Source organism: Amborella trichopoda, chromosome 6 (genome assembly GCF_054954075.1).
Source record: "Amborella trichopoda isolate Santa Cruz 75 chromosome 6, AtrichopodaSantaCruz75HAP2 v2.0, whole genome shotgun sequence".
NCBI lineage: Eukaryota > Viridiplantae > Streptophyta > Magnoliopsida > Amborellales > Amborellaceae > Amborella > Amborella trichopoda.
Window position 1 is genome coordinate 37,159,162 of NC_142341.1, and position 13,801 is coordinate 37,172,962.

General features: G+C 36.5%; 1 protein-coding gene across 1 annotated transcript; it reads left to right on the top strand.

The window, feature by feature from the left end:
• Positions 1-292: 292 nt before the first annotated feature.
• Positions 293-8,022, top strand: LOC18435120 (ATP-dependent zinc metalloprotease FTSH 8, mitochondrial). Its single transcript, XM_088870360.1, is given in 6 exon segments — positions 293-647; positions 2,042-2,307; positions 5,564-5,861; positions 5,864-6,330; positions 7,018-7,245; positions 7,340-8,022. Coding segments are annotated over 5 exon segments (1,425 nt in total). The 5' UTR covers positions 293-647; positions 2,042-2,283; the 3' UTR covers positions 7,748-8,022.
• The last annotated feature ends 5,779 nt before the right edge of the window (positions 8,023-13,801 follow it).

A 13,801-nucleotide genomic window follows, 5' to 3' on the forward strand; every position in this document is an offset into this window, starting at 1 on the left:
TATATATATATATGTGTGGGGGAAATAGCTAAGGTTAATCCGCTTGCGCACCCCATTGAGCTGTGCCCAACAGTCGTGATCAAGAAAATTCAAAATCGATGGTCAAGATGGCTTAGCCGCCTGCTTTCCTTTTTTAATGGGGGTGCCGACATCCGCTGACACATGATTAATGTTAACCTCTCTCTCCTATTCTCTCTCTTTCACAGACCTCCCTCTCTCTCTCTTCGCGAACCTCTCTCCTATTCTCTCTCTCTTCAAGAACCTCCCTCTGTCTCTCTTCGTGTACCTCCCTGTCTCAATGTTCAGCAGTAGCGATGGATGTGATGCAACGGTAGCGATGGATGCGAAGGCAGCGATGCAACAGCCATTGAATCCCCTGGGCTTGGGCATCGCCTCTCTCTCTGTATCAGCCATTGAAGCCCTCTCAGCCCCAAACATAGGGATGAATACCTCTCTCTGTAACTGCAGCAGCGTATCCCTCTCTCTCTGTCTATATGCAGCCATTGAAGCCTCTGAGCTTGGACATCTCTCTCTTTTTAGTAACTATTGCCCTTTCATCCCACACCATTAACAACTATTGAAGTCCTCTCGCTCACTCAAAAAAACCTTGGCTGGCCTCTCAACCGTAGCCCACCCCATCTCTAAGGGTACTCTCTCTCTCTGTCTCTCTCTTTGTATTTGACTCAGTCAAATACAATCTATTGTCTACAATTTCCATCGATTTGGGGTTTATTGGGGTTTTTAGACAAAACCATGAGGACCACAGGCATCTCTGTATTGGATGAGATACAAATGCGTCAGATGCTTTCGCATCTCTGTTTTGGAAGAGATAGTTTCTCGTTTGGATCTGTGTTTCCTGTGAACAATAGAGAGGGAGAGTGGTTGCAGTTGTTTTTTGGGGTTGATGTGGGTTTCTGGACTGTTCTTCCTAAGATTGAATGCGAAATCGAAAAATTGGATCATATAGATTAGAGAGAGAAATAGTGAATTCATCGAAGCTTCATGTTATATATTTTGGAATGTGGGTTTTTTGTTTGTTTGCTTGAAACATTTTATCTGATATGATATAAGATTAATTCATTAGATTTGGGAGAGAGTTTTTTGTTGTATTATGATAATTTGGTGAAATGTTGATAATTCCTCATTTACATGTTTAAGAAAAAATTAGGTCCATTACACACGAGCAGCAGATATTATTACAGCACACCATGCCACTTATTTAGTGTTAAAACAAATAAAAAAGAATGCCAAATTGGTTTTCTACACAATTTTGCAAGAACCCAGGTACTCTCGCATAATTTTTTTTTTTCATTGGATAAATTATTTTACTCATTGATTGCTGAGTAAGTTATCTATCATTTGATATATGACAAGATAAATCTCAAGGCAAAAAAAAATACTTTGGTTCAAATAGGTACACAGACATAAAACTGAAACAGTTGAGGGTTGGACCCAAATGTCAGATCCTGGACTGTGATCTTGCAAAATTTAGCCAAAGATAAGGCTTGGAGAAATGACCCAAAAAAAGTGACTTTTGTTCAAATGGGTCTGCTGCCTGTGAAACTAAAACAGTTCTCTGCTGAGGGTTGAACCTCCCCCCCCCCCAAAATATGGGATCCTGGACTATGATCTTGCAAAATTTAACCAAATTTGTAGTGTTTCTGGTTTGGATACAATGTTCGGGAAGCATTGCCCATAATGTTTCTTATAATAAATAAAACAACTTGAAAGAAGCATTTTATTGCTAGTGTAGGTACAACACAACACACTCCAATCCTAGAAGTGACCCATCTTAGTATTGTTCTTGTACATGCAAGCTTAATTTTGGGGTAAGCTAAATATTTTTGGTAGAATTTAAAACCTTCTTACAAAGCGAGTATGATGGCGCATGTGCTTCCCCATGAGATCCAAAACTCTTCTTGCACATGCATGCTTAACTTTACAATTTCAGAGAAAGAGAGGCCTTTTGGTTGATGAATACTGAAAATTACTCATACTAATGTTTAACCACTTTTCATGTTGCTGATTGATTACATTCTAGGCAAGATGAGCTATGTTGTGGGTTTCGAAAACCACAACCCAAAACGTGTGCACCATAGAGTAGCTTCAATCCCTAAGAACAAGATCAAGTACTCCCGCAAGAGTGGGTGGAAATGGGGAGGGACATGCCCAAGCCTAACCCAAACACACTTGTGGGGGCAATGGTGGCAAGACCTGACAAGCACGATGGTTTCAAAGATGTAAGAGGAAACTACAATTACACCGAGCCCACTCTCGCTGGCAATGCTGCTTTGGTTGCTCTCTCTGGTGAGTCACATTCCATCGACAAGAATACCATCTTCACTGTGGTGCCACCCATGTTCCCTAGTCCCCCGCCACCTCTGACTCTTTGGAAACCTTGAGATAGAGACAGAGAGAGATATAGAGGGAGAGAACCACCACCATCCTTTTTAGGATAGCGGTGTTTACTTGTTCTTAAGCTAGAAAGAGAGGGGGGCTAGAGAATGAGGAGAGGTTACATGGGGTCTTTGATGTTGGGGGTTTGTTTGTTCTTAATATTTATTGTGTTCATAGTTTGTAGGTACAATATTCTTGATTGTTTCTCACTTTCTATGTGCTCTGTGTGACATATAGATTGATACTATGTATTTGCTACTACTTTTTTACTCCCCAAAGAGGTATACTAATGATAAAAGAATTATGAAATTTGTGCTCCTCTTTTTGTGCATTTGGTTTCAATATTTGCAAACTCTTTTTAAGTCATGGGACTCTCATTTGAGCAAGATTTCTATAAATATCCAAAAAGGATGCTTAAACTAGTAGATATTAGACTTGATTTGATTTGTAAGCCATTCCAAAGCAGAGCATTTGGAGTCTTTCATCACCTTGGATCTTATGAGAAACTTGTGATCTTGTGCAGTTTAGGCCACTTCAAAAACTACCCAAAACTTATTTTGTGGTTGTTTTACTTTTGCCAGCAGCGACTGGTTGAGATGCACAAGTGTGATATACATTGGGTAGAAAATCTACTTGGGAGTATTTGTTTGATCTAAAATTCTAGGATCCAATACAGAATCACTAGAATGTTCTCAACAAAGAAACCAGACATTATAAGCACTTAGATTTCATTGTCCAAATACGAGTTGATTTCCATTCGATCTTAGGACAATATATTTTTAAGCACTTAACAGAATGCTTGTGAATCCTTTTTTTTTTTGTTTTTTTCTGTTGAGGATGGTAGTCTGATCAAAAGGAGGATCCAGGCATCCCACCTTTGAGGGATATTTGGGTGATCTCAATGAAATAAGCATGGAAATTTGCTGAAAAATGGATCTAAAACTCCTTGCTCATTTTAGCTAGAGAAATTCATGTAGCTTGGGCTTATAGTTTAGCAGCCAAAGGCAAAAAAAAGTTTATATAAAGTGCCAACCTTATATTGTAGAAGTAAGGCGCGCTTGAAAAATCTATCTGAAAGGTTGTTCAGATATCAAAACCCTATAGTTAATCATCTTGACCTTGAGATTGTACACTTAACAAATTGAAAGACTCACAATTAGTGAGATGGGCTCTAGTGATAATATATAGCATCTAATAACAATTTGAAATACATTCTACTCAACTAAAAACCTTTCAAGAAACAGGTTGACAAATTATTGCCATAGTGATAATATATTGCATTTTATAACTATAATATTACATACAAATCATCAACTACCTGCCAAATGGGGTAGTCCTTTCAATAACAAAATTCTTCATATAAAGTTCAGTAGTCCTGCCCATTATCAAATAATGGTTCGTTCCTTGTACCCAATCGCCTTACATATCACCTAACAACCCAAAAAGTAGAGAAAAGAGTACAATGGCATACAACCTATATCTTTTTTTTGAGTGAACGGCATAAAACCTACATCAATAATGCCAATAGTTTAACAACAAACTTTTCAAAAAAAAAAAAAAAACAGCAACATAGCCCCTCCTTTGAAGTTGTTCCATATGAATTTGTCCTCTCTACCTGAGACATAAAACACATTTTGATGAGTGACAATAGTGTTCCAAACGAAATTACAAATATGAACTTACATGCATATACAAATGTTTCAAAATGAACTTGCAAACATGACTTCTAAACAATTGCATTTTACCATCAACTCACATCTGCTGCCTTCTTATGGGTCCGAAGCTTATTACGTGTTTTGTCTTTAGCGCTGTAAGAGGAAGATAAAATTGTAACAAATAGATACTATATACTTGTAATATAAACTCAATGCAACATGGGCGTAAAAACCCAATGGCCAAAAACAAAACTGCAACAAAAAAGTAAACAGGGAAAGAAAATGGGAGAGAGACAATTGAAAAAATAAATAAATGTTTGCAATAGATGTAGTCTAATTTCCAAGAGTAAGTGATTCATTATATGGTGCATCAGATGCCACATGAAGATATTGAAGAGAAATAAGAAACTCAATTTATTTCAATTTTAATAATACCAATCATGCATTCATCAGGCCACAAGTAACATGTTAAAATTTTGTAGTGTGCACTAGCAGCATGCATTCATCAGGCCGCAAGTAACATTTTCCGCAATTGTAGTTCGATACAAATTTAAACATCAACCATCATGTCCTGAAAAAAGAGTACTGATGGTAATTACAAATATTATACAAGTATCATGATACTCATTCGCCTTCAATGGAATCCATTTTTGTTTCCATTGTTACTATGAAAGAATTGGTAAGCCATTAAACAGTCCTGCCCTGTGTTCCCAGTGTTCCCAAAACAAGCACATTCTTAACAAAATTCAGCCAATATTTTATGCCACATTCATGTAATATTCATTTAGGGAATAAGGTAGCTATGGACGGGGAAGAGTATATACAAAGACATATATATTCACAGATATTTGCATCTACAAGATATCTGTATTGGGTATCTTTTACCTCACCATGCAATGTAAGATTACCATTATCACCAATTACATTTTACAAAACTAGAAGTGCATGAACATCCATTCACCACAATGGAGTCAAGAACCCATGATGCTCTCAATTTTTAATACCCGTAAAGATATATGAGAAAAAAGAAGAAGAAAGGTACAAAGGATGCAAGATGGATTTGGCTTTTGCGGTATTGGAGGTGCTGTGAAAAAACTAGATAATAATCCTGAGAACAAGGTGGGATTTTTATAATCTTTGTTTCTCTGTTATGCCTTTAATTGAATCTTTTAGGCATGTCTCAAGGAATTGGATTTTTTCTCCATAATGAATGTCTAGAGACTCTTATAATTTAATAGGGGTTGAAAAGACTTTCAAGTCTGAATTGTTTGTCAGTATTTTTGCTTAGTTTCTTTATATGGCCACCTGTTGTATTGCTCTTTATTTTCATCTTTTACAGTGTTCTGTTATCTAAACTTTCTTTTAGTTTTTGCTTAGTTTTTTTTATCTGGTCACCTGTTGTATTGTTCTTTATTTTCATCTTTTACAGTGTTCTGTTATCTAAACTTTGCTTTAGTAAATTCAATGTGTGAAGCATTTTGACTATTTGAGTTTCATTTCTGTTATAATAGGTATTCTTTAAGGATGTTGCTAGTTGTGATGAAGCAAAGCAGGAGATTATGGAGTTTGTGCATTTTTTGAAGAATCCAAAGAAATATGAGGAAATAGGTGCTAAAATTCTAAAAGGTGCCCTTCTTGTTGGACCTCCTGGTGCTGGTAAGACTCTTCTTGCAAAAGCTACTGCTGGTGAATTTGGTGTGCCATTTCTATCAATTTCTGGTTCAGAATTTGTGGAAATGTTTGTTGGTGTTGGAGCTTCAAGAGTGAGGAAATTATTTCAAGAAGCTAGGAAATGTGAACCTAGCATTATATTATTGATGAAATTGATTCTATTGGTGGAGCAAGAGGACATGGGAAATTCACTGGTGGAAATAGTGAACATGAAACCACTCTCAATCAGTTACTTGTGGAAATGGATGGGTTTGGTACAACTTCAGGAGTAGTTGTACTTGCAGCCACTAACAGGCCAGATATTCTAAACAAGGCTCTTTTGAGGCCAGGTCGATTTGATCGACATATCGAAATTGACAAACGTGATATCAAAGGTCGTGACCAGATCTTTCAAATCTATCTGAAGAAAATAAAGCTTGATAACAGTCCAACATACCTTTCTCAGAGATTGGCAGCTCTTACTCTTGGATTTGCTGGAGCTGGCATAGCAAAAGTTTGTAATGAAGCTGCAGTGATAGCTATCAAAAATGATAGGACGCATGTCACCATGGAACATTTTGAAGCTGCTATAGATAGGATCATTGGTGGTCTAGAAAAGAAAAATAGGGTCGACATGTTTCTTCTTTTTTGTTCTTTCATGCGATATTTATGTGTTTATGTAGCTGAGTGGATATGTGTTTCTATCTTATTTCATTTTATGCCATGTCCCAATTCATTTGACATTCTATTGTTTAAAATGGTTTGTATTGCTGCCTAATATCATTTCATTGTTTTTCGGTCTCTTCTGAACCGAGTTACTTGCGTAAATGGAGTTTGTTATTTCCCCTCACATTTGAGGTGTTGGTTTTTAAAGAAGATGCATTGTTTAGTTTGATCTTTAAAATTTCTTAAGAAATATTTAAAGCAAGACTTCTTCTCTTATTTTGCTTGTGAAACACTGAAGATTGGCCCTGCAGTAGTTGACATCATGCTAGATCTTTTATGAAGTAACAATGAGTAGCCCTGCAGTAGTTAAGGTTATGATACATGTTCTTCAAGCTACTACAAATTGGTGTTTATTATTAATTTGAGTCAGAGGGGACAACTATAGTCTTCTTTCTCTTTCATTTTGCCCTTATGCAAAAGCAATCTTTTCACCAGATAAGGATTTTTTCTTCAATATTTTTATTTGCTTCTAAAATAATCAAGAATTAGGATGGCAATTTTGTCTAGTTTCATGTGTCAAGTTGAGCTTTGAAGTTCTTTCCCTTTTGCATGTCATTCTGATAATGTATCTATGCATCGCTCCATGCAGGTAATGAGAAAGTTGGAACGCCGGACTGTTGCATATCATGAAGCTGGCCATGCAGTTGCAGGATGGTTCTTGGAGTATGCAGAGCCTTTGTTTAAAGTCACAATTGTGCGGCGAGGCACTGCGGCCCTGGGCTTTGCACAGTATATACCCAATGAAAACCTCCTTATGACCAAGGAGCAGCTCTTCGACATAACATGCATGACCCTTGGTGGCCGTGCTTCTGAACAGGTATCCACCTCTCTCTCCACCCCCCTGACTTAGCTCTGCTTTATGGGAAAGAAAATATAATCATAATCGGTTCCCTGATTTATTACATGTACAGATTTTGTTGGGGAAGATCTCGACTGGGGCTCAGGATGACTTGGAGAAGGAGACAAAGATGACATATGCCCAAGTCGCAGTTTATGGTTTCAGTGAGAAGGTGGGGCTCCTCTCCTTCCCCCAAAAGGACGAGGGGTATGAGAGGACCAAGCCTTATAGCAATAGGACTGAGGAGATCATAGACAAGGAAGTGAGAGATTGGATAACCAAAGCATACGACCGAACATTGGAACTCATTGAGGAAAAACGAGGGCAAGTAGTGAAGATCGCAGAGCTATTACTCCAAAAAGAGGTTTTGCACAAACATGACTTATTGAAAATGCTTGGTGAACGCCCCTTCATGTCAAGCGAACCAACCAACTATGACCCCTTTACAAAGGGATTTCAGGACGAGCAGCAACCAGGATGATACGACATCTCTTGACGGTGTCGTGGTCCCTATATACAAACTCTAAATGATGATATATATGTGTTAGTCTCTCCCCAAATATAGCTGAAATTGTACAGATTTTTTTCATTTCATAGAATTGTGGTTCCGATTTCATATTGTAGTGACTTCATTCCATAGAATTGTGGTTCTGATTCCGATTTCATATTGTAGTGACAGGTAACGGTATCTTTGTGTGGATCCGGGAGTCTCAAGAGGCTTGAATTAATCATTTTTTTGTTTCTTTTTCCTTTTAAGAGACAATTGCAGTCTTCCAATGTTTTCCTTGATGTATGTTGGATGAATGTGGCTATCAAAGGTTTTATTAGTGCTTGTAATGAAACATTTGATATAATTGAACAAGAACTCAGTGGGGGTGTGGTCTCTTGTGGACAATACTAAACAAATAACAATTGCAGATACCGAATTGTGCTTGATGGTATATGCTAGTCGGTTGCGAAAAACCTATGTTACCTTGGCATAGAGATCTATTCTAACCGATAAGGGTTCTAATAGGTCATCCTTAGATGAAGTCGAAGTATGCCCGAATGAGTAAGCCGGAAGCCGAATGACTGTGTGATGGGCCCACAGCCTCATTTACGTACCATCTTCAGGTGAAGATGCATAATGATAGCTTATTTATCTACCATCGTCAGGTGAAGATGCATAATGATAGCTTTCTCGAATGACTGTGTGTACCATCTTTTAGGGTGAAGATGCATAATGATAGCTTTCTCAAGAAAGCGAACCACCCTTTAGGGTGAAGCTCTTGTATGTGCAAGAGATACCCTCTCTTTCAAGAAAGCGAACTACCTTTTAGGGTGAAGCTCTTACATGTGCAAGAGATACCCCCGCTTTCTCAAGAAAGCGAACCACCTTTTAAGGTGACGCTCTTGCATGTGCATGAGATACCCTATGCGCCTTCGGGAAAGCGAACCTATACGCTTTCGGGAAAGCGAACCACCTTTTAAGGCGAAGCTTATGTATGTGCAAGAGATACCCCTATGCGCTTTCAGAAAGCGAACTTATGTATGTGTGAGAGATACCCCTATGTGCTTTCGGGAAAGCGAACTTATGTATGTGCAAAAGATACCCCTATGTGCTTTGGGGAAAGGGCACTTATGTATGTACAAGAGATACTCGTATGCGCTTTCGGGAAAGCGAACTACCTTTTAGGGTGAAGCTTATGTATGTGCAAGAGATGCCCCTATGCGCTTTCGGGAAAATGAACCACCTTTGAGGGTGAAGCTTATGTATGTGCAAGAGATACTCCTATGCGCTTCGGGAAAGCGAACCACCTTTTAGGGTGAAGTTTATGTATGTGCAAGTGATACGAACCACCTTTTAGGGTGAAGTCTATGTATGTGCAAGAGATACCCCAATGTGCTTTCGAAAAAGCGAACCGCCTTTTAAGGTAAAGTTTATGTATGTGCAAGAGATACCCCTATGCGTTACGACCCATTGACTCATCAACCAGACTTTGGTAATTCACTAATGAGCTCCGTATAGACTGTAGGTCATAGGTCACTTGATAAAGCAAGTGTGGATCGTAGTCTACAATTAAAGGTGGAGTGCCCTAGCTTTTTTATTCCTAGACCATATGGATCCTTATCCCACCTAAATAATTTGATTGTCTTTATTTTATAATGATATGATTTTAAAATTATTATTTGAATTTTTTTAGATCTCTAGATATTTTATTTATAAAATTTGGATTTATAAAAACAGAGATAATAATTTTTTAATGCTTTAAATTTTCAAATTAATTCTAAAAATCATTTATTCATTTTTAATATTTAAAAATAGCATTAGGACCCATTGGCCCACCATGCCCTAAGTTGGTAGGGCCAAACATGGGTGGCCCCGATTTGGGGTCGCCTATTCCCATGGGGTGCACGCCCCAATGAGATTTGGGACCTCCTATTCCCATGGGGTGCATGCCCCAATGAGATTTGGGATAAGCTTCCTATTTTCATGGGTGGCACGCCGCGCGAGCTTTCCTATCCTATTGGCATAAGTTGTTAAGAGTGATAACTTTGGCTCAAGGCCAAGTTATTTTGAGATAAGTGTTTTTATTTGAGTGAATCTTTTAAAAAGCTTGATAAAGCTCATTTATATTTTAGATAAAAGAAAATAAAAGTTTCAAAATATTATGTAGGATGTTGTCTCCCTAATGGCAGAATGGATGGCTCAAATCTCTCACCTCACAAGTTACCTATAAACATCTCTTCAATCCAAAAAAAAGCAAACCATAGAAAACCGTTATCTTAATTTTTAGCATTATAAAGAGAAGACCCGTACCAATAATTTGTTACGTCAAAATTTCTCTCTTTTTGATATTGAACAGGGGCACGCCCCACTTATTTGGATTACTTTTTCTCTCTCTCCTTGATATTAAAAGGAGGGGCACGCCCCCACCTATTTTGGATTAGGTCTCTCTCTCGATCAACTTGATTTGATAAAGAGGGTTGCTACTTTGATAAAGAGGGTTACTTAGTAGCAAGTAAATTTCATCTTACTTGAAATAGGTTTTATGTTTTTTTTACTAAGAGTTCACCGTTCCATTGAGAATTTTTTTACTAAGAGTTCACCGTTTCATTATCTCAATTGAGAGTGAAGGTTGATCGTTGATCCCGTGCCGTGAGTTGACATGAGGTGTAATAAGTTGGGGTGAGATAATCTCTAGTATTCTTCTTTTTTTTTTTTTTTTTTAATTACATTTGTTTTTGCATTTCTCAAGCTTGAGAAGTAATGATTATTTTTCTTTGTTTAAAAAATTTAAGTTTAATGGCTAAAAGGTTTTAAGATCTTTACTGGTTTTATTTTTATTTTTTTTGAAGCAATAATTATTATAACAAGACCGTTTGTAAGTGATCTTTACCGAAACAAAAAGAGGTGAAAAGATTAAAAATAATATATATATATATATATATATATATATATATATATATATATATATATATATATATATATATATATACCTGACAAGATCACGTTGGCCTTCTGTAGATGGAGCCTGCAATAGAGAATCGGAGAGAGGGAGTTCGTGTGTACGAAGACGAGAGAGAGAGTTTGTGTGTATTAAGACCGGATGAAATTGTCGAACTGAATGCACATAATTTTGACATGCAGCTTCCCATGTTCTTTTCTCATCTTCCATTGCCTTCTATGAATTAAATTATCTAATAATAATAGCAAATTGTTGTGGTTTTTATTGGAGTCCTTTTTATTGGCCCTCTGGTTTTTCATTTGCAAATGGGTTGTTTGGTTTCCCAAAAATCCCAATGCTTAGCTTGATATGAATCCCAAATTTGAACTTTTGGGAGATAATTTTATGGATATATACTGTTATTGAATCTTTTTGGATATATAAGTCCTTGATTATACATCCTCATTTCTATAATGTCACGAATTGGTTTATCCGTTTGTAAAATTTGGAAATGCCGGTTTCATGTTAGTTTTAAGTCAAAATAGTTTTTCTATAGGAATATGTCTATGTACACATTATTTTGGTGTAGTATTTTCTCATACTCAGGTTTTAAAATCTTTAATGCAGCATAGTTTTCTACAATGGCTTAAAAAACGGATCGGTGACCCGGATCGAGTTTCCAAAAAACCGATCCGGATTGGCGATTCGGATCGGGAATCGGGTGAATCGTCGGAATAAAGCTTAAAAAAAATCCGAAAAAATTATTAAAATTCACTATAAATATTTTTTTTTAGGAATTCAATAAGAAATGAGGGTACCCCATTAAGAATTTTCATGTTTTTGAATGAATATGCGAATATTGATATGTTCTTTCCCTGCATGAACAGCCATTCAGCATTTAATTTACATCACACAAAAGGATAAACATATAATTATCATGGAATAAGTATATCAACATACGTGGACTACAATAAAGCATAAAATTAGTAACATATGATCTAAAAATAAAATGATAGACGACATTATTGTTCTTCTTGGTCACGTTGGTGCCATTGATTGAATTCGTTTAACAATTCATTGATTCGATCTAAAAACGAATCATCGATATTTACAGGCGTCTAACTATTCCCAAATCTCTGAGTGTTAGTGTTTTGTTGTGTTCCCAATCTAAAATCCCCGAAGATTGTCCATCCTTCATGCTCACCTGCATTGTCGTGCTCATCCCTATACTGTCGCTGTTGGGACTCGATATATGAATAATATGGCTGGGATAGGGTGGCCTCAGAATCATCATCTCTCTCATTTTCTCTTTGAATAATATAGATTAAAAAACAAAAATAACAAATTTTCAAAAAAATCGATCATGGATTAAAAAAAAAAATCACAAATTTTCAAAAAATTCTATCATGGATTACAAAAAAAAATTCGATCATTGATTAAAAAAAAAAATCACAAATTTTCAAAAAATTCTATCATGGATTACAAAAAAAAATTTGATCATGGATTAAAAAAAAAAATCACAAATTTTCAAAAAATTCAATCATGGATTACAAAAAATTCGATCATGGATTACATAAAATTCGATCATGGATTACAAAAAAAAACAAAAAACTCAATCGTGGATTACAAAAAAAGAAAAAAACAATTCGATCATGGATTACAAAAAATTCAATCATGGATTACAAAAAACTCTGTCATGGGTTACAAAAAAAGCAAAAAACAAAAAATTCGATCATGGATTACAAAAAAAAAAACAAACATTTCGATCATGGATTACAAAAAAAAAACAAACATTTTGATCATGTATTACAAAACATGCGATCATGGATTACAAAAAATTCTATCATGGGTTACAAAAAAAAAAAAAAAAAAATCGATCATGGATTACAAAAAATTCGATCATGGATTACAAAAAATTCTATCATGGGTTACACAAAAAAAAAAAAAAAAAAAAAGTTCGATCATGGATTACAAAAAAAAAAAAACAATTCGATCATGGATTACAAAAAAATCGATCAAGTATTACAAAAAAATCGATCAAGTATTACAAAAAAATCTATCATGGATTACAAAATAAAAAATAAAAATAAAAATAAAAAAATAAAAATAAAAAATTCCGTACGGGACTCGCCGATTCACTGTACGGACTCGCCGATTCGTACAGTGAATCGGCGAGTCACTGTACAGAATCGTCCGGTTCTCTCTAGAACCGGACGATTCCCGTTTTTTTCGCCGATTCGATCCGTCCATGGCGATTCCCGAGTCCGGTTCGACTCAACGTTTTTTTAAACACTGGTTTTCTAAATAAGTATATATCTTTTAACCGCTTGGACCCAATTTACCAGCTTGTTATCGGCTGAACAAATTTTTGGCCCAATTAAAGCCCGAACAAAAACTAAAGGAAAAGATTTATATATAAGTACGATGCTTTAAACCATGAAGGGCTTCTTTGGATGTCAAAGAAAAAATTCACAGCGAAAGCAATGCAAGATTTTTTTACCTCAATTGAAAAACATTTTCTTCTTATTTTATTTTGGTAAATTGTTGGGATGTCTAATTTCATTTATTTGTCAAAAAAAAACCCTCTGATTTTCCAAGACAAGAGACAGGTCCAGAGTTCTTTTATGGTAGAAGGAGAAGAAGAAGTGATAGAGATTGAAGAAGAAAGCGGTTACAGAGAATTGTGGGGAAGAGTTGCATGCCCTACAGCAAAGGCCGCATAATCTTTCTACCACTCTCGAGACAAGATCCTCCCTCTCATGCCACTTTCTCTATCCTCTTTCCTTCACGTACAGTGAAAGTCACGGTGTTAATCCAACCCCCTTTCTCTCTGTGCTATCTCTACGACTCTCTCTCTCTTAGTCTCTAGGAGGCAACAATGGCGTCACTCACCACGAGAAAGAAAGGGTCTTCAACTTCGCTGCAGGGCCTGCAACTCTTCCCTCCAATGTTCTCAATAAGGCCCAATCTGAGCTTCATATATGTGGAAACTCGGGCATGAGTGTAATGGAGATGAGCCATAGAGGTAAGGTTTCTTCTCCATTAAGCGGAATCAGATCTTGAAAATACCAGAGAACTATGAAGTTTTGCTCTTACAAGGTGGAGCA